The sequence below is a fragment of the Bos grunniens genome, chromosome 11 (genome assembly GCF_055505025.1).
Source record: "Bos grunniens cultivar Pamir isolate PY7600 chromosome 11, Bosgru_T2T1.0, whole genome shotgun sequence".
NCBI lineage: Eukaryota > Metazoa > Chordata > Mammalia > Artiodactyla > Bovidae > Bos > Bos grunniens.
In genome coordinates, this window is record NC_141175.1 from 106,182,321 (window position 1) to 106,205,200 (window position 22,880).

At 47.5% G+C, this 22,880-nt stretch overlaps 1 protein-coding gene across 1 annotated transcript in view; it reads left to right on the forward strand.

Annotated features, from left to right (window-relative positions):
• ACOXL (acyl-CoA oxidase like) overlaps positions 1-22,880 on the forward strand; it is a 328,413-nt gene that overhangs the window by 250,715 nt on the left and 54,818 nt on the right. Inside the window, exon 16 of the mRNA XM_086328295.1 lies at positions 12,183-12,270. Within this exon, the coding sequence (XP_086184421.1) occupies positions 12,183-12,270 (88 nt within the window). The remainder of the gene's footprint in view (positions 1-12,182; positions 12,271-22,880) is intronic.

A 22,880-nucleotide genomic window follows, 5' to 3' on the forward strand; every position in this document is an offset into this window, starting at 1 on the left:
TTGCTTCTGGTTTATGTATTGGTGTTTTGGCTACGAGGCCTGTGGGATCTTAGTTCCCCAAACAGGGATCAAACCCACACTGCCACCTCCCCCACCGCACCCCCGGATTGGAAGACAAAGTTTTAACCACTGGACTGCCAGGGAGGTCCCAACTTCAGCTTTTTTAGATTCTGCATATAAATGAGATTGTAAAGTATTTGTCTTTCTATGCGTGACTTATTTTACTTAACGTAACGACCTCAAAGTCTATCCATGTGGTTACAAATGGCAGGATTTCCTTTTTTTCTCATGATGAATGGCTCACTATTTCAGCATGTGTGTGTGAATACTTAGATTGCTTCCATATCTTGGCTTGTGTAAATAATGTTTCAATGACCATAGGAGTGCAGATATCCCTTCAAGATAGTGATTTCATTTCCTTCAGATAAATATCCCAAGTAGTATTCTTGGATCTATATGGTAGTTTCATTTTTAATTTTTTAGAAACCACCATACTATTTTCCATGGTGGCTGTACCAATTTCCATTGCCACCAACAGTACGCAAGGATTCCCTTTTCTTCACATCTTCATCAACAGTTTTTATCTCTTGCTTTTTGACAATAGCTATTCTAAAAGGTGGGAGGTGATAGTTCATAGTGGTTTTCATTTATATTTCCCTGATGACTACTGGTGCTGAGCATCCTTTCAAGGACCAAGTAGCTTGGGATTAACATATCTACATTACCATGTGTGAAATAGCTAGCTAGCAGGAAGCAGCTGTATAGCACAGGGAGCTCAGGTCAGCGCTCTGTGATGACATAGAGAGGTGGGGTGGGGCGGCTAGCAGGGAGACTGAAAAGGGAGGGGATGTATGTGTACTATGAGCTGATTCACGTTGTTGTCCAGCAGAAGCTGCAGTGGTGTGATTGCACTGGTGGAGTGACTGCAGTGGCGGTGGGTCCTCGCTGCAGGGAGCCTTGCACACCCTGAGTATGGGGTCTAGAACCTTCTGCCTTCCCTGCAAGCGGCCAGAGCACGTTGGTGTCAGGAAGATCATTCTGGAGTCAGTGATGAGAGGGTGGCCCTTTGGAAGGCCACAGAAACCATCACCCCAGAAAAGCTGGGATCTAGTCTGAACTAGGAGGGGTGGCAGAGGGCTACCGTCCTTTGGGTCACACAGAGTTGGACATGACTGAAGCAACTTAGCATGCACAGCAGTGAGTGTGAGGGGTAGGGGGTGAGACTTGGGCAGGTTTAATGGAGAGAATGCAGAAGGTGGAGTTAGGAGTGCCCCCAGGGCTTCTGGGGGAGATCCGATGTCACTGGTGGCCACTGAGGCACAGAGCCCTATGGAGTCCAAAGTCCAGCGGGTTTTGTGCTCTTCATCCCAGTCTCTTGTTTCCTGTTTTCACTCTAGACTCCCATGGGGTCGCACCCCTGTGTGCCGCACCCCTGGCCTTTCTCCCACAGTCCCAAGAACGCCTCCACCAGCTGTCTTATGGGCCAAGCACCAGCTGAGCTGCTGCAGAGAATCAGGAAACAAAGATCCTGAGGGTTGATTTCTTTCCCATATTAAATGTACATTATTCTGCCTTATGACAGCTTTAGGCAGTCACTAAGGGCAGTCAGGTTCCATAACATCGTCTTCAGCTAAATGCAAAGATTGTGTTCTTGAAACAAGATCTTTCTAGCTGATGGTACTCCAAATGCATGCTTCAGTGCCTGTAAAATCTATTTATGGTCTCCTGATTTCCACCCCCTACCCCCACCTCTATTCCTCCTCCACCGAAACAGTTAGAAGCGATTTCAAGAGGAGGACACTGCTAGGAAAGGAGGAAGGCATCACCCATCTGTTTATTGACATATCCATTGTTGGAAACGATCAAGATCAATTTCAGGGGCATGTATTCAAACGTAGGCTAAATGACCAAAGAAGCTCTATCATCTGATATTCGTTTTCTGTTCTGAAAGACTCAGTAATAAAAAGCAGACTCTTCATTTGACACAAAAAGGGAAAAGGAGGAAAAATTGGGAAGTAATGTATTCAATTATAGGAGCCCTTTGCCAAGAGCCTATTGATTTCATCTTCTAACAATTTCAGCCAAGCCTTAGTGGTGAAAAGATTCAGAAACAGGTCAGATCAAGCACATGTGTCCCCCCTGCCCCGTACCCACTCCTGGACAAAAATAGTCAGGTCTTTGCTAGGAAAGGGCTCTGTCTTGGGGACCTGTTCGTACTGCCAGGACCCAGACCAGAGCTTGGAGGGTAGCACCGGTGAGAGAAGAAGCTGCGGAGACCCTGGAAGATCCCCCCAAAGCTGCAGTCTCTATTACTGCCCTGCAGTGAGAAGCCTGACCTGGAGCCCCACACATCTTGGTTGTCTGTATTCCTCTCTACAAAATTTCCTCTTGTATTTCTGTGCCCTCTGCATCCAGCTGCATTCCAGCCCTTTGCCTGGAATCCACCTCTACTCCCACCACCTGTGTGTGAGAGGGGAGTCTTTCATGTGCCCACTGGCCCTGCCCAACTCGGCTGGGTACCAGGCAAGTCTCAGTCCTGCTCTAGTCAGAGCAATGTGATGAGAAGGGCTCCAATGGACGGATGTGCAAGCTTGGTGGAGACCAGAGGGTGCACATTTGGACCATGATGTGGAGGGGAGCTCTCAGGAGAAACTTGGAGGGAGCAGTGGGTGGGGAAGGTGGAGAGAAGGGTACATACACCACTCTGAAGTAGGCAGGGGTGAGTGTCCTGAGACTGGATGGCTGAGGAGGGAGAGGAGCCATGCTGTGTGCATCATGTGCAAGTGTCTTTGCAGCCAAGCTAGTATTTGCCAACAAAGGTCCGTCTAGTCAAGGCTATGGTTTTTCCAGTGGTCATGTATGGATGTGAGAGTTGGACTATAAAGAAAGCTGAGCGCCGAAGAATTGATGCTTTTGAACTGTGGTGTTGGAGAAGACTCTTGAGAGTTCCTTGGACAGCAAGGAGATCCAACCAGTCCATCCTAAGGGAGATCAGTCCTGGGAGTTCATTGGAAGGACTGATGTTGAAGCTGAAACTCCAATCGTTTGGCCACCTCATGCGAGGAGTTGACTCATTGGAAAAGACCCTGATGCTGGGAGAGACTGAGGGCAGGAGGAGAAGGGGACAACAGAGGATGAGATGGATGGCATCACCGACTCAATGGACATGGGTTTGAGTAAACTCTGGGAGTTGGTGATAAACAGGGAGGCCTGGCATGCTGCGGTCCATGGAGTTGGAAAGAGTCGGACATGACTGAGTTACTGAACTGAACTGAATGGAGAACCTGCTCCCCATGCAGTTGAGGAGGATGCTGTCTCTGCTGCTGTGGCCCAGGCTGTCTGGAGGGGAGGCTCCTGTGTGAACAGTGAGGGTGTGTATGGGGAACAGGTCTGCAGTCACATGGCTGTGCTGAACAAGCTTTGTTGATAGTGGGGGATGAGGCGTGCCCTGGCCAACAGATACATCTGCGTTCCAGGTCTAGAGCCTGTTACTGGACTTCCCTGGGACTCACTGTAAAACCCAGGGCCAGTGCCATGGGGCACATGGGTGTGCTGGGAAGATCCGAGATGCTGGGCCTCTACATGGCATCACACCAGCCATCATTTTCATGGTGTGTTCCTCTGGGAACCCCAGCCTTGCACCCCCTCGGCTCATATCCTTAGAGGAGGGCTCCTCCACCCACCTTGGTCTTGCAGCCACCGGCCACCTCTGAGGGAAGGGAGTGAGGCTCTGGTGCCCAGCTGGGGCCCAGCGAGTGTCTCTGGGATGGGACGGGTGGTAGAGCAGAGGGCCCTGGGTTCAAACTCTGACCTGAGCTCTGAGATCATCATGAATTTCACAACTAGCCCCTCCCTTGGGGTCCCCAAAGCCAAGACACAGCCATCTCTGGGACATCTGGAGAATATTTACTTCTCCTTTTCGTAGGGAACAGGCAGGAGCAGTGGGCATCCTGTGTCCTTTCTCACTTTTTTTTTTGCATGGGTTGCAAGATCTTGGATGAAATGTATTTATCTGGCTCTCCTGGAATTGTAGCTCAGGTTCAAAGCTTAGGGTAATGGTATAAATAATCCCATATTCCCAGTTCAGGAAGCCACCAGTGAGCTGACAGCTGGTGGACCCAGCCACCTTGCTTTCTCCGAGCTGCTAGTGGCAGACAAACCAGCCCCTGCCCATCGATGCAAGAACAGAGCTTTGGGAGAGAGCAGCGTTCCGGGAGAGGCTGCTGGTGGCCAGGAGAGGGGTCCTCTCTCCAAAGCCACACAGAGGAAACCAAGCTTAATCTGGAAGTAAGCCTAAAGAGCAAAGGAAGAAATAATGTAGTGGGCAAACACATTAGAGAAGAAAGAAAGAGGAGATAGGAGAAAAGACAGATGAACAATGCAGGAAAAAAAGACAGAACTGTAGACATAGAAATAGGAGAGGAGAGGAAGAAAACCAGAACAGAAACCCAGAAAAATAAAGAAAATACAGAAAGGCAGAGAACTGCGGAAACATTAAAAATACATAGACAAGTGAAAAGTGGTGAAGTAAGTTTGCAAAAAGAGAGAAAGAGGGACTTTCCTGGTGGCCCAGTGGCTGAGAATACACCTTCCAATCCAGGGGATGTAGGTTCAGTCCCAGGGAGAGGAACTAAAATCCCGCATGCCACGGGTAACTAAAACCCAATGCAGCCAAATAAATAAATAAAAATTTTTTAAAATAGAAAGAACTCATCTTGAGAGGGAGATACAGAGAAATGAAATAAAGATAGACATAAAAAATACTGGAAGGCAGAAAAATATATTAAGAACACGTGCACATACATGCACGCCCACACACAGAAAGACAAGACAGACAGTCAGACAGGCGGAGAGACAGAAGGTGGGGACGTGGGCCGACTGGGTGAGGACTGGCCTTCGGGGATCCTGGAGGGAGACTTGTCCTCTGGCCGCACCAAGGGTGAAGTCACAGAGAGAAATGCAGGCGGGACCCAGGCAGACCCCCGCCTCTCCTGCCAGCGCTACAAAGGGCTACAGAAGAGTCTGCAGCAAAAGGGCTGAGAGGCCAGGTGAGCATGTGCTGCAGGTGGGCTAAGTGTGGGGAAGCCAGACCACAAGTTCCACCTGCTAGAGAGAAGGGAAAGAAGAGAAACTAAAGGAGAAGGAGAAGAAATCCTGTATGGTTTGGGGTGCACCATTTCCATTACTTTACCAGGTGGTCATCTACTGGGCTTCTCCCCTGGTGGCTCACAGGATAAAGAATCTGTCTGCAATGCAGGAGACCTGGGTTCAATCTCTGGGTTGAGAAGATCCGCTGGAGATGGGAATGGCAACCCACTCCAGTAATCTTGCCTGGAGAATTCCATGGACAGAGGAGCCTGATGGACTACAGTCCAGGGGTAGCAAAGGGTCCGACATGACTGAGTGACAGACAGTTTCACTTTCATCTGCTGGGCAAGATTACTTCCTCCTGGACAAAGGCTCCCAAGTCTAGGGGAGTGGGCTTCTGTGGACAGCCGGAGAAGCAGAAAGTAAGGAAAAATCATTGTTTGACCTACTTTTCTTCTCTATAAAATTTTAAAATAACTGCATGTTGTATTATTCCCCATATCGGATGGATATAATTTAAGACATATGGTACCTAAAGTGTTTTGTAGAATCTGATATCCAAGCTTAGCAAACTTATAAAGGCCTGCATGGTTATTGGTCAGGACTGGACTCTTTCCCGCCCCCGCCCAACTGATTTCTACCTTCTCTCCACAGTAAAATATAAAGGAAGAGGGTAGATTTAAACAGCACGGAAAACAAATTCAAAGGACACAGCAAATGGATTTGGAGCTGAATACAAAGGTAGAAATGTTTTAAATGCTGCCAGAGACAGGAGCCCAGGGGGTCTAATCAGATGGTGGAGTTGAAGGACACGGACCTCCCCTCTGCCCACCTCCGCCCTCACCTCCACCCACAAATGCATCACAAATGGCTCTACACCTGGAACAAGTCTCACAGAACACCTGCTGAACGCGAGCAGGAGACCTCACACAGCTGAAAGCACAAGAAACGTCTCCCTGTAATGGGGCGGTGGTGGTGGGTTAGTTTCTCAGTCATGTCCGACTCTTGCTACCCCATGGACGGCAGCCGACCAGGCTCCTCTGTCCACGGGATTCTCTGGGCAAGAATACTGGAGCGGGCTGCCATTCCCTTCTCCAGAGGACTTTCCTGACCCAGAGATTCAACTCATAGCTCTTGCGTCTTCTGTGTTGGCAAGTGGATTCAATTTCAAGTTCCAATTATTCATTCCTAGAATACAGAAATACAGTTGACTTTTATTTGTATGGGCTTCCCTGGTGACTCAGACTGTTCAATTCTTGGGTCAGGAAAATCTGCTAGAGAAGGGAATGGCTATCCTCATCAGTATGCTTATCTGGAGAATTCCATGGATGGAGGAGCCTGGCGGGTTGCAGTCCATGGGGTCGAAGAGAGTCAAAACTGATTGACGAGGCTTTCACTTTTGATCTGTATATCAAAGGCTTATATCTTATGTTTGCTTAATTGACTTCTTAATTCTAGCAGTTTTATCGTATATTCCTTAGGATTTTCTATGTAAAAAATCACGTCTTTTTGTAGTGAAGACACTCTTACTCATTTCCAAACTCTCGGCCTTTAGTTTCTTTTTCTTGCCTTATTGCCCTGGCTGGAACCTGCAGTAATATTGAATAGAAGTGGAGATATGAACATTCTCATCTTCTTCCTGATTCAGAGGGAAAACACTTAAGTCTTTTACTATTACATATGATGTTAGCTGAGGTTTTTTAATAAATCCTCTGTAGGGAGGTAAGTGTTTTTAACTGGCTATATTGCTGCCCAACCTATTTGGGGGTGTTTCTAGAAAAGAAAAAGGGGGAATGGATATGGGTATTCACCAAAGATGAGGCAGCAGGGGTCTCTTTATGAGTTCAGTTCTGTCTTAGCTGTATGATGACTTATTAGGAAATAAGCAGTTATTTCCCTTAGAGGCTTTAAGTGTGGCATGTCATTCACATCAAACATGACCAGGTGTGACAACGCATCTCTATAAACTATGTATTTGGGAGGGACAGGGAGCTAATTCTCCATCAGTCCATTGGGAGGCAGTGTATCCTGTGACTAGAAATGTGAGCTCCTAAAACTGGGTACCCAGTCCCAACCCACGTCTCCAACCTTGGGCAAATTCCTCAACCTTCCCCCTGCAAAATGAAGATAGTAAAATATATCAGTAATACTTATCTCCAGGGCTCCTGAAGGCTAAATGAGCAAGTGCAACTTAAGGGCTTCAAACAGTGTCTGTTGCTTGATGCAGTTTAAGAAGGATTTGCTTTCATAAGGCTAATTTATGCCTAAAAAATTCCATGGACAGAGGAGCCTGGTGGGCTGTATAGTCCCTGGGGCCACAAAGAGTCAGACACAACTGAGCACCATGGGGAAGGCTAATTTATGCGCAAGTTTTCAACAGCAAGTTTACTGCTTGAAGTAAAGAACAACCATGCCGTTAAAAAAAAAAAAAATCTTTCAGCCATTCTGCACTGCACTGTGGGGTCTTAGTTCCTCGACCAGGGATCAAACCTGCACTCCCTGCATTGTCAGCAGAGTCTTAACCACTGTGCCACCAGGGAAGTCCCAACCATGCCATCTTTAATGAAACCTCGTGTTAAGATATTTTAACTTTGGAGGGTTAAATAGTTGATTTCTGTTGTTCTACCGTGTTTTTGTGCAGTAAGTAAATGTAAAAATTCTGTGCGTTGGAGTTGGGTTACAGTTATCTGCAGGGTTACAGTTGCTGACAGTGACATTCTGCAGTTAGCACTGAGTCTACACTTAGAGGCTGAACTAGGGTTTGATCTTCTGGTCTGCTCACTTGGACCACCTGATCGTGGGATGAAGTATGCCCCACACACTGTTCAAAGGCCACCCTGCCTCAGTGTATGGACCTGTGTGGCTTCAGCTTATTGCTTCCCGCCCATCAGCTAACTCAAGGGACCAGAGGCTTCTCAGTTGGCTTCTTTTCTGGGCATCTGCCCTCGTGAAGCTGCCTTCCTATCAACATGTTCCATGGTCTGGGGGGAGTTGTGGAGGGTAGGGGACAGTTGTGCCAACCTTTCCATCTGGTAAGTGGAGGGCCAGGGGCCACTTGCCAGCAAGGATGAGGTTGCACTGAGCCTTCTCCAGTGGGTCTTGCAGCAGCACTGTGATGTTGACATATGAGGAAAAGCACTTAGGAATTGGCTGCCAGGGGCCTTTCTCCTTAACTTGAACTTGATCTTCACTTTTGTCTCATCCTATTGGGGATTTCTCTGGTGACTCAGTGGGTAAAGAACCCACCTACCAATGCAGGAGATGCAGGTTCAATTCCTGGGTCGGGAAGATTCCCTGGAGGAGAAACTAGCAACCCACACCAGTATTCTTGCCTGGGAAATCCCATGGGTGGAGGAGACTGACAGGCTTCAGTCCACAGGGTTGCAAAGAGTCAGACAGGACTTAGCGACTAAACAACAACATCCTGGCGGAAGGGCTCAGCCATAGCCAGTTTTGCAAGAGGGCCCTCTGCAAGCTTCTTCCATCGGATGTGCCTTCTTCATTCAGGGTTCCATGTAGTCCAGCCAGTCTTCTGTCTCTGCTTTGCTCTTGATCAGGCTCATGAAAACTTACTCTATCCACTGACTCTTTAAAAAATCTAAAAGTGTCCCGCAATTCTGTTTGGACACATCCACGTTATATTTGATACAAGGAGATTCCTCTCTCCTTCCCATGTGACAGTGGGGGCAGCCGAAGCATGTTTAGGAGAGCCTGTCCACCAGGCTTTGGTGTGGATTCTTGGCTTCTTCCTCTGCAGTGTGATGGGGCAGTTTCGGGCCATGAGTGTTTGGCCAGCTCTTGTCCTCACCTCTGCGAAAGATGCTGTGTGGGCTGTTGCTTGAGTATCACCTATCTCTACTGTGCTTTTTCAGTTGTGATTGTGACACCGATGCAGGGAACAAGACAGATGCTTTCCTCTCCCTGCACTGTCATGAGATGCCCCAGTTGCGTGGGGACCCCAGGCACACGTGACATGGTCCTCTGAGCTGTGCCTGCTGCCCCAGGTGATCATGCTAAATTATACATGGACAGAGACGTTCTGCTATGCCAACTTTTCCACTGGAGCACAAAGCACTCTATTTTAGGAGGGTTTTTACAAAGGAGTCTGACCTCCAGGCCCTGCAGGAACCGGGAAGCAGTGGGAGGCAGGTAATCTTCCAACCAGAGGACTCAGAGTGTGAGCTGAAGAAAAATGGGAAGCAGATACACAGACTGAGTTCAGTTCAGTCATTCAGTCATGTCTGACTCTTTTCGACCCCGTGTATTGCAGCACGCCAGGCCTCCCTGTCCATCACCAACTTCTGGAGCTTGCTCAAACTCATGTCTGTCGAGTCGGTGATGCCATCCAGCCTGCTCATCCACTGTCATCCCCTTCTCCTCCTGCCCCCAATCTTTCCCAGCATCAGGGTCTTTTCCATTGAGTTGGCTCTCTGCATCAGGTGGCCAGACTATTGGAGCTTCAGCTTCAGCAGCAGTCTTTCCAATAATGATATTCTAGCTTTCTACTTGAGTATTATTTCTCTGAGCAAAGAAAATGCTGAAAGTTTAAATATCAAGCCCTTAGGTTTTCCAAACAAAGGCAAGAAACAAAGAAACCCCAGAAGTGCCAAATTTCACACTCTGCTCTGGTCAGATAAGAATCTGCCTCCAAACTCCACCGACAGGACTCTGCCAACTCTGTGATTCGGCATCTTTCTCTTTTCTGTTTATCCTTTTCCTTCTTATTTGCTTCCAATTCTATTTCTTCACTTCCCACTGATTGAAAAACCAAGTAAAGCAAACCGTTTCCTTCATTAGAGTGACTGAAAGACCATCTCACACAGAGTAAAGCTGAAAAATATACTCCTTAAATGAATAAAGAGCATAATCATCCTGAGTCCGTATTCCTCACACAGGTCAGACATGGCCACTGCCAGTGCCAATGCTGGAGAGGTGACGGGTATCCAGGAAACAGTTTGAGGAGAATTTGGAAGATCTACTCTCTTATCAACTTTCAAACATACAAGCAGTTATGTTATTAACTGTAGCTTTCATCACAAGAAAAAAAAATGTCACTATGGTGACAGATGTTAACTGGACTTACTGTGGTGGTCATTTCACAGTATACACAAACATCGGATTATTATATTGTACACCCGAGACTAATATATTATTGTCAATGATATCTAAATTTAAAAACTTGGTGTTGCATTTTTTAAATTGGAGTATAATTGCTTTGCAGTGTGGTGTTGGTTTCTGCTGTGCAGCATGTGAATCAGCTCTATTATACAGGTGTCCCTCTCTCTGGAGTCTCTCTCCCCCACCCCGCATCCCACACCTTCTAGGTCATCGCAGAGCACTGAGCTGAGCTTCCTGTTCTGTACAACAGCCTCCTGCTCGCTCTCTGTCTCACACACCATAGTGCGTATCTGTTAATGCTACCTTCTCAGTCCGTCCCACCCCCTTCCTCTCCATGCCCACAAATCTATTCCCTAAATCTTCGTCTCTATTCCTACCCGGCAAATATGTCCCTCAGTACCATTTTTTCTAGATTCCATATATATATATGTGTGTGTTAACATATGATATTTGATATATATGTATATACATATATGTTTACAATATTTGTTTTTCTCTTTCTGACTTACTTCACTCTATATGACAGACTTTAAAAAATTTTTAATGTCTCAGAAGTGAAATAATTTGTCCACACTACCAAAGTAGATAGTAATTGGGCTGTAGTTTCAATTTCTATTTCTCAAGCTCCAAAGTCCATGGCCTTTCTATTATAAGATTCCTCTCAGAATTAGTACATATAATTCTATAATGAAAATCGAAAGGAATATTGTTATGGACTGAATGTCTGCATCCCTCCTCCAGATTCAAATGTCAAAGCCTTCATTCCCAATGTGATGGATCTGGAGATGGCACCTTTGAGAGGTCAGTAGGGTTAGATGAGGCCAGGAAGGTGGGAACTTCATAATGGGATTAGATGCCTTATAAGAAGAGAGAGAGATCACTCTCTCTGCATCCTAAGTAGAGCTAGTGATAAAGAACCTGCCTGCCAATGCAGGAGACATAAGAGATGCAGGTTTGATCCCTGGGTTGGAGGAGGGCATGGCAATCCACCCTAATATTATTGCCTGGAGAATCCTGTGGACAGAGGAGCCTGGTGGGCTACGATCCATGGGGTCTCAGAGTCGGACACGACTGAAGCAGCTTAGCAGCAGCAGGGCAGCTGTGCAAAAACGGAAAGGAGGCATCCGTCCTCAAGCCAGGAAGAGAGTCCCCCCAGAACCTAACTGTGCTTGCACCCTGATAGTGGACTTCCCGCCTCCAGAACTGTCAGGAAATGAATTTCAAGCAAAAGCTTTTAAGAAAAATTTTAAGAAGACAAAAAAGAAAAGAAGAGGAAAGAAAAAGAAACAATTTGAAAACCTGGCAGTATGTGACTACAATATGGGGGAGGAGGGTGGGAAGGTGGGTTGGTTTTGTTGCAGACTAGATTTAGTTAGTTCTGTTATTTAGAATTTTCCAGGCAGTGAGTGACCTGACTAAAACCATCTCACATTCTCTGCCTGTCTCCTTCAAATTGTTTCTTCAACGCTGGTCACATCTCAAGAAATGCAGCGTGGTGCCACCATGCTTGGGCTTCCCCAGTGGCTCAGTGGTAAAGAATCTGCCTGCAACGCAGGAGACTTGAGTTCGGTCCCTGAGTTGGGAAGATCCCCTGGAGGAGGGCATGGCAACCCACTCCAGTATTCTTGCCTGGAGAAACCCATGGACAGAAGAGCCTGGTGGGTTACAGTCCACGGGGTCGCCAAGAGTCAGAAACGACTGAAGTGACTGAGTGCATGTGCACCACCACGCTTGATACGAGTGAGGGATTAATAGCAACATGTAAACTGGACTCAGCATGTTATGGCATTTCTTCATCTAACTGAAGCTTTTAGGGGTGACAGAGGCATTTTAGGGGTGACAGAAGCCCTTGCATGCAACACACCCCTGCTTAATGGTGGTGCTGAGATGTGCGTTGTCTGCCATCTGCCTCGCTAGTAAGTTCTATTCTCTAAGAATATCATCAGCTGGTTTTTTTTTTCTTGTCAATTTGGCAGGTGATGACCGAGAAGGAGGACTTTTTCAGTGCCTGGAACTCATGCCTTCACCACATCACCTGCCTGTCTCTGGCGCATATTCACCGAGGTCAGTGGCTGTTGTCAAATATTTGGGATTGAGTGACTCTCAGGTTATCTGGGAAGATGACTCTGCAATCTGAGCCCTTGTGTTGAATTCAGGGTCCCCAAGTTACTCCCCACTGACCAAATGACACCCACAGAACGTAATGCCAAATGTGCCAGGATCCAGCTGGCCAAGCGTGGTCCCTCAGCACTGGCCCTCAGCCCAGTGGTGACTGTCATTCCCAAGGAACAAGTGAGGGGTGGGTAAAGTGAGGATGTTTCAATGCAGTCACTGCCTGAAGAAGTTCAAGGACCAAAACTGCTTAAACCTACCCCCCTAATTTAGCAAGGACTGGTTCTGCCCTCTAAAGCTGTGATTCTAAGCCAGAGGTGACTACATCTTCCAGGGAACATTTGTTGACAGGTGGAAACATCTTGGTTGTTGCAACTGAGCAGGAATTGCTGGCAGATCGAGGCAGGGGACACTGAACTGGACAGTCCTCCCCGCTTCTGAAACAAAAAGTGATCCGGTCCAAAGTGTTTGCCCCCGAGGGTGAGGTAGTGTGAATGTTCATTTTGGCCTCAAAATCACAGAAAGTAAGATGAAACATTGAAGACAGAGTGAGCTCCGTGAAGATTTCTGCTCCCTCGGAGAAGGCAATGGCAACCCACTCCAGTACTCTTGCCTGGGAAATCCCATGGACGGAGGAGCCTGGTAGGCTGCAGTCCATGGGGTCGCAAAGAGTCGGACACGACTGAGCAACTTCACTTTCACTTTTCACTTTCATGCATTGGAGAAGGAAATGGCAAACCCACTCCAGTGTTCTTGCCTGGAGAATCCCAGGGACCGGAGCCTGGTGGGCTGCCGTCTATGGGGTCGCACAGAGTCAGAGACGACTGACATGACTTAGCAGCAGCATGGCCTGCCCAACTCCTCCTCTTTCCCTTACTAGATGTTGTGTGCTCAGTTGCTCAGTCGTGCCCGACTCTCTGGGGCCCCGTGGACTGTAGCCCACCAGGCTCCTCTGTCTGTGGAATTCTCCAGGCAAGAACACTGGAGTGGGTTGCCATGCTGTCCTCCAGGGGGTCTTCCCTGCCCAGGGACTGAGCCTGTGTCTCCTTCGTGTCCTGCACTGCAGGGGGATTCTTTAGCACTGAGCCCCCAGGGAGCCCCATCCTCCATGGGGGGAAAGTATGAAAAGCAGAAGGTGCTGACTGCTGTTTGCTGCATAGAGTTTTCCATCATACCAAGGTCACTGCTGGCTCCCAGAAAGCAGGAGTGGATTTGACCACCGTCTCAGCTCTGGGGCCTGGCTAATGGCCCTAGTACATCCCTGGGCGCTGTGCAGAGTATGGAATTCCTTGATGGGTTCTGTTAAGAGTCAAGCCTGGGCTTCCCTGATGGTTCAGTGATAAAAAATCTGCCCACAGGGCAGGAGACCTGGGTTCCATCCCTGATCTGGGAAGAGTCCACATGCCACAAGACAACTAAGCCCACGGCACCACAACTCTTGAGCCTGTGCTCTGGAGCCAGGAGCTGCAACTTCTGAAGCCCATGTGCCCTAGAACCTGCACATCACAACTACAGAATAGCCTCAACTTGCAGAATCCCAGGAATGGGGGAGCTGAGGGAGCTGCCGTCTATGGGGTCTCACAGAGTCGGACACGGCTGAAGCAACTTAGCAGCAGCAGCAGCAGCAGCTGCCATTAGAGAAAAGCCCATGCAACAACGAAGACCCAGCACAGCCAGAAAAAAAAGAGTTGCACCAGCAACCCAGGAGTGCTTGCATCCTGTCCAGTATCCTGGCCCGCCCACCACCCTGCCTCCTAGCCAGGCATTCAGGAGTAGAAAAGTGCCAGGGCCTCTCCCTTCTGAGTGCAGTCCAGTGCTTGGGACCCGGGGTAGCCTTATGGCCCTGGGCTTAAGAGTAAGGAGTGGGACGCGGATGCTCAGGTCAATGTGCCCGTGCTCAGGTGAACTTGCCAAGAGCACAGGCTCTTCACAGGGTTAGCGAGGCTGCCAGAGCGTCACACCCAAGGCCAGCCTTTAAACACGGTGCCCACCCTGGGATAACCAACGCCTCATCTACATCCCAGACTCTGTTTGGTTTCTGCCTTCTGCTTCTCAGGGCCAACTCTTTTGTGACCCCATGGACTGTAGCCTACCAGCCTTCTCTATCCATGAGATTTCCTAGGCAAGAATACTGGAATGGGTTGCCATATCCTTCCCCAGGGGATCTTTCCAACCCAGGGATTGAACCCACGTCTCCTGCATTGCAGGCAGATTCTTTCCTGCTGAGCCACCAGAGAAGGCTGACTCATAGTGTTCAATGAAACTTTTTTATTACTCTTAGTTACTAATCTACAAAAGCCTTTGTTCCCATAGCCAAAGCAGAACATTTAGATCTTTTTCCTTAAGAGGAAGAAACAGAGAAAGAGGCTTGGTGCCAATGTATGAAGTCTTAACACCAGGAAGAGACTTCAAAGAGCTGATATTGCACAGCGCTGAAGAAATCCAAACTGATTCTGAACCTGCTATTGATTAAGCAATAAATGATGGTAAGCAAAAGTGACCGTAAGCTAAAGTGATGATTTTCAGGAAATTTGGCCTCTGGTTCCATGACAGATGAAGAGGATTTGGCTGTAGAAAGTCACAGAAGAAAAATTGTAACAGCAAGAAAAATAATAGGACCCAATGACAGCATCAAGAAATCTGAGGAAGATCTTGAAATAGGGAAATCCATCCGTAATGAGAAGGGCTGTACAGATACAGGATGGGTTCTAATGACAGGAATGCCCTGAACACACACAGGAAAAATGTAGTCAGCATGTCATTAGGTTCCAATAGCACACTCCCCCCGCCCCCTCCCCAGCCCCGCACCGGGCAGAGGTCTCCAGGGAGACCGGAGAGGAGGTGGCAGAACCCATCTGTTTTCAGTGACTGGACCCAGATGTTGCCTCCAGAGACTTTTAAAGGAGCGGCACGAGGAGGGAAGGGAAGCAGCAGGCGGCGAAGCTCAGAGCTGAGTGTCACACCAGATGAAAATGAACTCTGCATCTAGCCCTTTCCATCAGGAACAAACAGGAAAAAAGCCTCCTGGCATCAGTCTCCATTTGTCACCTGAAAACTCAGGAAGACCATGTTGGAAATAAGAATGTGAAGCAGTCTCTAGTGGTTTCTAAAGTGGGATGTAACTATTACGATGATGAATTATTACTTTCCTCTGATACGCGTTTTGATCTCGCCCTGGAAATAGCAGTGCTGAAACATGGTGCTGCTTGAACCCTTAAGGGTGTACCAGTCCAAAAACCAAAAAGAGGAATGATTTTATGAAATGAATTTCATAAATACATTAATTAATTAAATAAAATACATCCAGCATTTTCAGCTCCATGCTGAATTATCTCTTGGTTTTTAGTTCCCATTGTATTGCAGCAAGTCCCTTTTCTGGTCCCTTCTCTTAGTCACTTTATTAAGAATAAAGTGACTTAGAGTTTAGAATGTAGGCATTCAGTTCAGGTTGCAACTATAGTTAGAATATTTGAATAGTGTAGATTTCTGCCTATCAGAGGATTAATTTCAGACTCCTTTCAAGGATGTATTTGCTTCCTTGCTAAGGAGACTTCATTAATAAAAATGTGATCACCTGCATTATTAAAGCATTATTTCTGCATTTTAGCTATGAGTCCTTTTCCCAATATTCTTCATGGGATCATCAGTTTCCTCCCCATGGTTAGTGGGGCTCTTCTTTAGGCAAATGACATTCACCTTGATTTAGTTTTAGCTTTGGCATTCATTTTCCAGGGAATTGTGGAATTGCACTTACCACCTTCTTCAATGAGCGTTACTTTAGCTCATTACTAGTTACTTGAATGAGTATTCTGCAAGTGCAGAAAAAAAATGCCACAACTTCATCCCAAAGTCATGTGTGAGTTTAGGAATTTCATTCAGTTCAGTTCAATCACTCAGTTGTGTCTGACTCTTTGTGACCCCAAGGACTGCAGCACCCCAGGCTTCCCTGTCCATCACCAGCTCCCAGGGCCTACTCAAACTTATGTCTATCGCATCGGTGATGCCATCTAACCATCTCATCCTCTGTCATCCCCTTCTCCTCCCACCTTTCATCTTTCCCAGCATCAGGATCTTTTCAAATGAGTCAGTTCTTCGCATCAGGTGGCCCAAGTATTGGAGTTTCAGCTTCAGTATCAGTCCTTCCAATGAGTATTCAGGACTTTTCTCCTTTAGGATGGACTGGTTGGATCTCCTTGCTGTCCAAGGGACTCTCAAGAGTCTTCTCCAACACCACAGTTCAAAAGCATCAATTCTTCAGTACTCAGCTTTCTTTATAGTCCAACTCTCACATCCATGCATGACCACTGGAAAAACTATAGCTTTGACTAGATGGACCTTTGTTGGTAAAGTAATATCTCTGCTTTTTAATATGCTGTCTAGGTTGGTCATAGCTTTTCTTCCAAGGAGCAAGTGTCTTTTAATTTCATGGCTTGCAGTCACCATCTGCAGTGATTTTGGAGCCCAGAAAAATAAAATCTGTCACTGTTTCCATTGTTTCCACATCTATTTGCCATGAAGTGATGGGCCCAGATGCCATGATCTTCGTTTTTTGAATGTTGAGTTTTAAGTCAACTGTTTTACTCTCCTCTTTCACTTTTATCAAAAGGCTCTTTAGTTCTTCTTCGCTTTCTGCCATAAGGGTGGTGTCATCTGTATATCTGAGGTTATTGATATTTCTCCTGGCAATCTTGATTCCAGCTTGTGCTTCATCCAGCCCAGCATTTCACATGATGTACTCTGCATAGAAGTTAAATAAGCAGGGTGACAATATACAGCCTTGATATACTCCTTTCCTGATTTGGAACCCGTCTGTTGTTCCATGTCCAATTCTAACTATTGCTTCTTGATCGCATACAGATTTCTCAGGAGGCAAGTCAGGTGGTCTGGTATTCCCATTTCTTTAAGAATTTTCCACAGTTTGTTGTGATCCACACAGGCAAAGGCTTTGGTCAATAAAGCAAAAGTAGATGTTTTTCTGGAACTCTTGCTTTTTTGATGATCCAGCGGATGTTGGCAATTTGATCTCTGGTTCCTCTGCCTTTTCTAAATCCAGCTTGAACATCTGGACAAATAATGCAAATAAGTGAAAAAAGAAGAGAAGCTCAAGGCAAAGGAGAAAAGGAAAAGTATACCCATTTGAATGTAGAGTTCCAAAGAATAGCAAGGAGAGATAAGAAAGCCTTCCTCAGTGATGAGTGCAAAGAAATAGAGGAAAACAATAGAATGGGAAAGGCTAGCAATCTCTTCAATAAAATTAGAGATACCAAGGGAACATTTCATGTAAAGATGAGCACAATAAAGGACAGAAGTGGTATGGACCTAACAGAAGCAGAAGATATTAAGAAGAGGTGGCAAGAATACACAGAAGAACTATACAAAAAGACTTTCATGACCCAGATAACCACGACGGTGTGATCACTCACCTAGAGCAGGACATCCTGAAATGCGAAGTCAAGTGGGCCTTAGGAAGCATCACTACAAACAAAGCTAGTGGAGGTGATGGAATTCTAGTTGAGCTATTTCAAATCCTAAAAGATGATGCTATGAAAGTGCTGCACTCAATATGCCAGCAAATCTGGAGAACTCAGCAGTGGCCACAGGACTGGAAAAGGCCAGTTTTCATTCCAATCCTACAGAAAGGCAATGCCAAAGAATGCTCAAACATCTTACATGCTAGCAAAGTAATGCTCAAAATTCTCCAAGCCAGACTTCTACAGTATGTGAACCATGAACTTCCAGATGTTCAAGGAACTTAGACTCAACTACAAAACTTAGACTCAACTTAGACTCAAGGCCATAGAGTACCCACCAAACCCTGGGTCCTTCCAGCTTGAAGGGCAAACATGACCTCTGTGGTGGAACTAGAAGTCAAAAGGCAGCACATCTCAGTCTTTGGATGAGTTTCTGGAACATTCTATTGTTACCGCAGGACGTGGGAAGTCTGGCAGGTGGGGGAGGGGGGCAGTACCACAGGTACTACTCCATTGGCTGTGGCAACCTGTGAGCCGTCCTCTGCCATTGGCGCCCTCTGCTGGCCCAGAAGCTGTGGCGCAGCCCCTGAGGCGGTGCTCTGAGGAAGGGAGGCGCTGGGTCCCGCTGCCCCGCTGCTGACCTTCCATCTTCGTCTAACGCCCGTTAGACATGTGGGTGGGAGCGGCCGGTGAGGGGGTCTGGGGAGCCAAGCGTGGGCGGGTGCTATTTGCCACCATATCCCAGCAGACCAGCGTCTTGGAGACCTCAACGCTGGAGAAAAAAAAGGATTGTCTCCAGATTCGTTTTCTCTGTCCTTCTGATGTGGGGGACACATCTCAGACTCATCACTCCTGAGAGCAAAGCGGGTTGATCGGTCCATGTCGGAGGGTGTGGCGGCTGGGAGAGGGTCACGCAAATGTCCATCGTCCCTAATGCCTGGAGTCTGGAACAACGGCCGCCTCCGTCTGGCGGCCCAGGAGGTGGCAGAACTCAGGAAGAAGAGAGCGTGAGGACTGGCACAGTACTAGCAGGATGGAGAGAGGAGTGGAAGCCCTGGTGATGGAGGCCATTGCAGGCAGGGGCGGGGCTTACTGTGTGCTCCCGTGGATGATGGCTCCTGAAAGGAAGAATTAGTTTAGCTGAACCTGAGCACCGCAGCACGGAAACCCTGGGCAGGGTGTGCAACTCTGCCACCTCAGATTTACACTTTTAAAAACAATTTTTTTTTTTGGCAGTGCTGGGTCTTCATTGCCTCGTGGGCTTTCCCCTGGTTTCAGGGTGCAGGGATGCTCTCTAGCTGCAGTGCACAGGCTTCTCATTCGGGTGACTTCTCTCACTGTGAAGCACTGGCTCTGGGGCTTGGGCTCAGTAGTGTGGTGCACGGGCTTAGGATCTTCCCGGATCAGGAATTGAACCCGTGTCTCCTGCATTGGCAGGCGGGTTCTTTACCACTAGTGCCACCTGAGAAGCCCAGGGAAGCCCACATAGATTTACATTTTGTGTCTCATCAGCAAGTAGACGAGGAAGAGAGGAAGTTCTAAGATGCCGACGCCCAATGTTGGACCTTATTCCGAGCCCTCCTGGTTCTGGGAGAGCAGCTGTGAGGGAGCATGGCTCCCGGGCTCCAGCGAGGGGAGCAGGTTGTTTCTGCGACATCGCACGGGCTGCTCCCTTCATCGGAAGGCAGGGTTTCCTTCCCTGAAGCCCCAGGCCACGCAGGTGAATTTGAGTCTGTGCCAGCCGGACCTGAGGGCCCCAAGCTCTGTGTTCTACATAAGGGCAGCCACACAGCCCTCGCCAGAGCCCCCCACCCTGGGGCCTGCTCCCCCAGCACCCGGGAGCAGGTCACCTGTGAGGCCCCAAGAGAGCTGTCAGCTCACTTTTCTTTGATGAAGGCCCCAGTTTATGAGACGGTTTTATGACAGATGACCTTCAAGATTCTGTTGTGCTGGGAAGAGGGAGACAAGAGGAAAAAGCCAAGTTCAATTCCTGAAGAATATTTGTTTAGTGGAGGTTTGTTCAGGACAGAATTTAGCAGCTATACTTGACCCAGACTCTAATAAAAGGTCACTTCCCTTCCTGACCCTGGGGACATTGGCCGACTGGGCTGATGGCCACCATCTCTGCCTCTTCAGCGCTTCCCTTGAGCCAGGACCGTGCTGAGTGCCTGGCTCCCGTCACCCGCTTCAGTCTCCACGACAACCTCACTTAGCCTTGAGGAAGCTCCGCTCAGGTGGACAGTTGCCTGTGACCACACAGGTCTAAGGTGTGGGGCTGGAACTCTGCCCTGGGGCTGGCTGACCCCCATGGCTTTTTAGCATCAGATTTTGAGAGACGCCCTCCCACCCCCAACTCCCCAAGGGCTTTCCTTCCTACATATAAACCCTAAAGAATGTGCATTCCAGAGTTCTTAAACTTCCGTTTGGGGGGTGGGGGGTGGTACTTTCTGAGGTTAAACTTGGCTTATGCTGTTTTTCACTCTTCTTACTGCGTTGGTTGCCCAATCGTGCTTTTTATTTTTGTTTGCTATCTTACAGACTTTCTGTAAGATTAACGAGCACTCGGTAGTCTCCCTCCAAGGCAGACAGGGAGGGACCACCATCCACCCATGCGGCTGAGGCTCAGAAAGGCTACCTGAGTTGCCCAGGGCCACACAGCAGAAAGCGGGGTTCAAATCCTGGCAGAGTGCTACCATCTGCCTACTTTGTGGGGCCCGTAAGTGCTTGCTGGACCTGAATCTAATGGCTGAGCATTGCTAAAGAGGCAAATAAGTAAATAAATAAGCCCTTGTTTAAAAGTGTTTCTTTTTTCTCCTTTGTACACTATATGATCAAAGATGTAGTTTATATGGTGAACTGCAAAGATCTGAGTTGCAGGCCATGCTGACTTTCCAGCTCCTGGTACCTAAGTACTTTTGAACAGAGTGCCCAAGTTGGCAGATGAAATTAACCCAAAAGGTAAAAAAGCAAAAATTTCCACTGCACAACTATTATGAGACTCCACTAGGAATATGAATAAGACCTTCTAAACTGTGAATAAAAATAGAAGTATAGGAAATCTTATAACAGCAGTTCTAGGTATGGCTTTCTATATTTAAAAAGTTACCCATATTCTAAAGTTAAACATATGTGCTATATACACAAACTTACATTAAGTTTTAAAAGACAACATGTCCTAATCTCATCAAACATTTAGCAAACAACCTTTGAGTTCACATGAGCCACCCACACAAAACCCAAAATGAGCTGCAGAGAAAACATAGAAAAAGCAACTGTCTGTTGACAACCAGATTTTCTTTCAGTTTTTGAGTTTTCTGTCTATAAATAATCTGTATGTTTCAAATGTGACCATTTTCTTTCAGTGTGTCTCCTGGCATGTTCTCACCTAAGTGTGTTTGGAAAACAAGAATTCAATGTGTAAATCATGGGAACGACTGAGTTTCTGGAGGGGGGAGATTCAAAATAAGATTCTTTTTAGATACCCAGAGTGTCAAAATGAAGCATTAAGGTGATGCATTCTTTCTTCAGTGCGTCTGTTCATCTTTTAGGGAATCTGGAGTTTGATAAATCACCAGAGATAAAACCATCATTTTTAACCCATGGTAGATCCCAAATGTCAGAAGGAAAAATAGTGCAGTGTCTCCTCTCCATGAATTCCCTTTCTCTTTGCTTGTAAATTATGGGAATTTGTTTGCAGAGAAAATATAATGCTCTATTAACTGGAAAATGATGGCTTTTACTCAGAAATGTGAGAGCTGAAGGAGAAAAAAAAAAAGCCGGCCCTCCTTTGAGATATAGTAGTTTAACAAGATTTGATACATGCTCAAAGTGGCATCACATGTTAGATGGGAAAGTGATCATAACGTAACTAAAAGCAAGGTTTTCATCAGTATTTTACCTTCTCTTACTGACTCAGGACCCCAATCTGAGCCATCAAAGTGCTCGTTGAATCCTCGATGGGGAAACTTTATGTAACGTCATTGTAAATAGAGATGGACAAAGCTATCTCTTGTGATTTTTTTGCCCTAAAAATTACTCAGAAATTCTCTTTTAATAGGCAGCCTAGAAAATAAAACAAATTCTCACAGATTTCTGTAATTATAGGTGAATATGATTCTGTGTCCAAGAGGGCAGCTAAAAGGACTTGGAATCCAGAAGGCATAAACCTTTCCCTGTTGAGCTCTGTAGGGTAAAAGCACCCTACAGAGGTGCTTTTTTTTTTTTTCAGTTGAAAAAACCGAAAGAATAAGTTAGCCAAGAAGACTTGCCATGGGGCATGAAGGTGCCCTGGAGCATGTAACAGCCGGGAGAGGTCCCAGGCTGGGCAGATGTTGCCGGACTCCCAGGGGACTCCTCAGAGGGCCCCTCGGTGCTGGGTCCCGAAGTGTGGGTAGGATCCAAAGTTGAGAGTGTGGCAGTGCATTCTGGGAGGAGGCTCGGTGCAGACGAAGGTGAAGGTGATAAAGTGAAGGGCTGGTCCGGGAGTACCAGGGCCCCTGTTCCACCGGAAGGGAGGCTTTTGGGGGAGAGGCCGGGAAGAGTATTGAGAGAAGGAGCCTGAAAGAGTGGGCTGGGAGGGTCGGGTGCTGCTTTGGAGAGCTTGGCCTTTCCTGGGTAGGGCATCAGTGGAGGGGCTAAGGGGGACAGGGACCTTCTGACCCAGCCTCTCTTGAGGGGTACTTTCCTGGTCCCAAGGGACATCCTGCATTGGAGACAGGCCCAGGGTGGGGATGGGTGGAGAACAGAGCCCAAAACCAGTGAATGTGGCCAGCAAGTAAGAAGACAGAGCTGCAGGAAGATGGTGGTCATTGGGCCTGAAGGGGTGCTTTGCCCTGGAGAAGCAGAGGGCCCATGGGAGGGCTGTGGCCCCAGCACGCAGGCAGAGAAGCTGCTGAGACTTAGTTACACAGAGCCGGAGCCTGTCTGCCTGGAGAAATGGCACCGCTGAGTTTCTGTCTTGCTCGCGGTCCCAGAGAAGGAGAGTGGGACACAGGCCTGTGTGCCCTGCTTGCTGTGTGGGGTGGATCCTGTGAGCCAGGTGAGCAGGCAGCGACACGGACAGAGCAAGGGGAGCGGGGAACCACAGCCTTG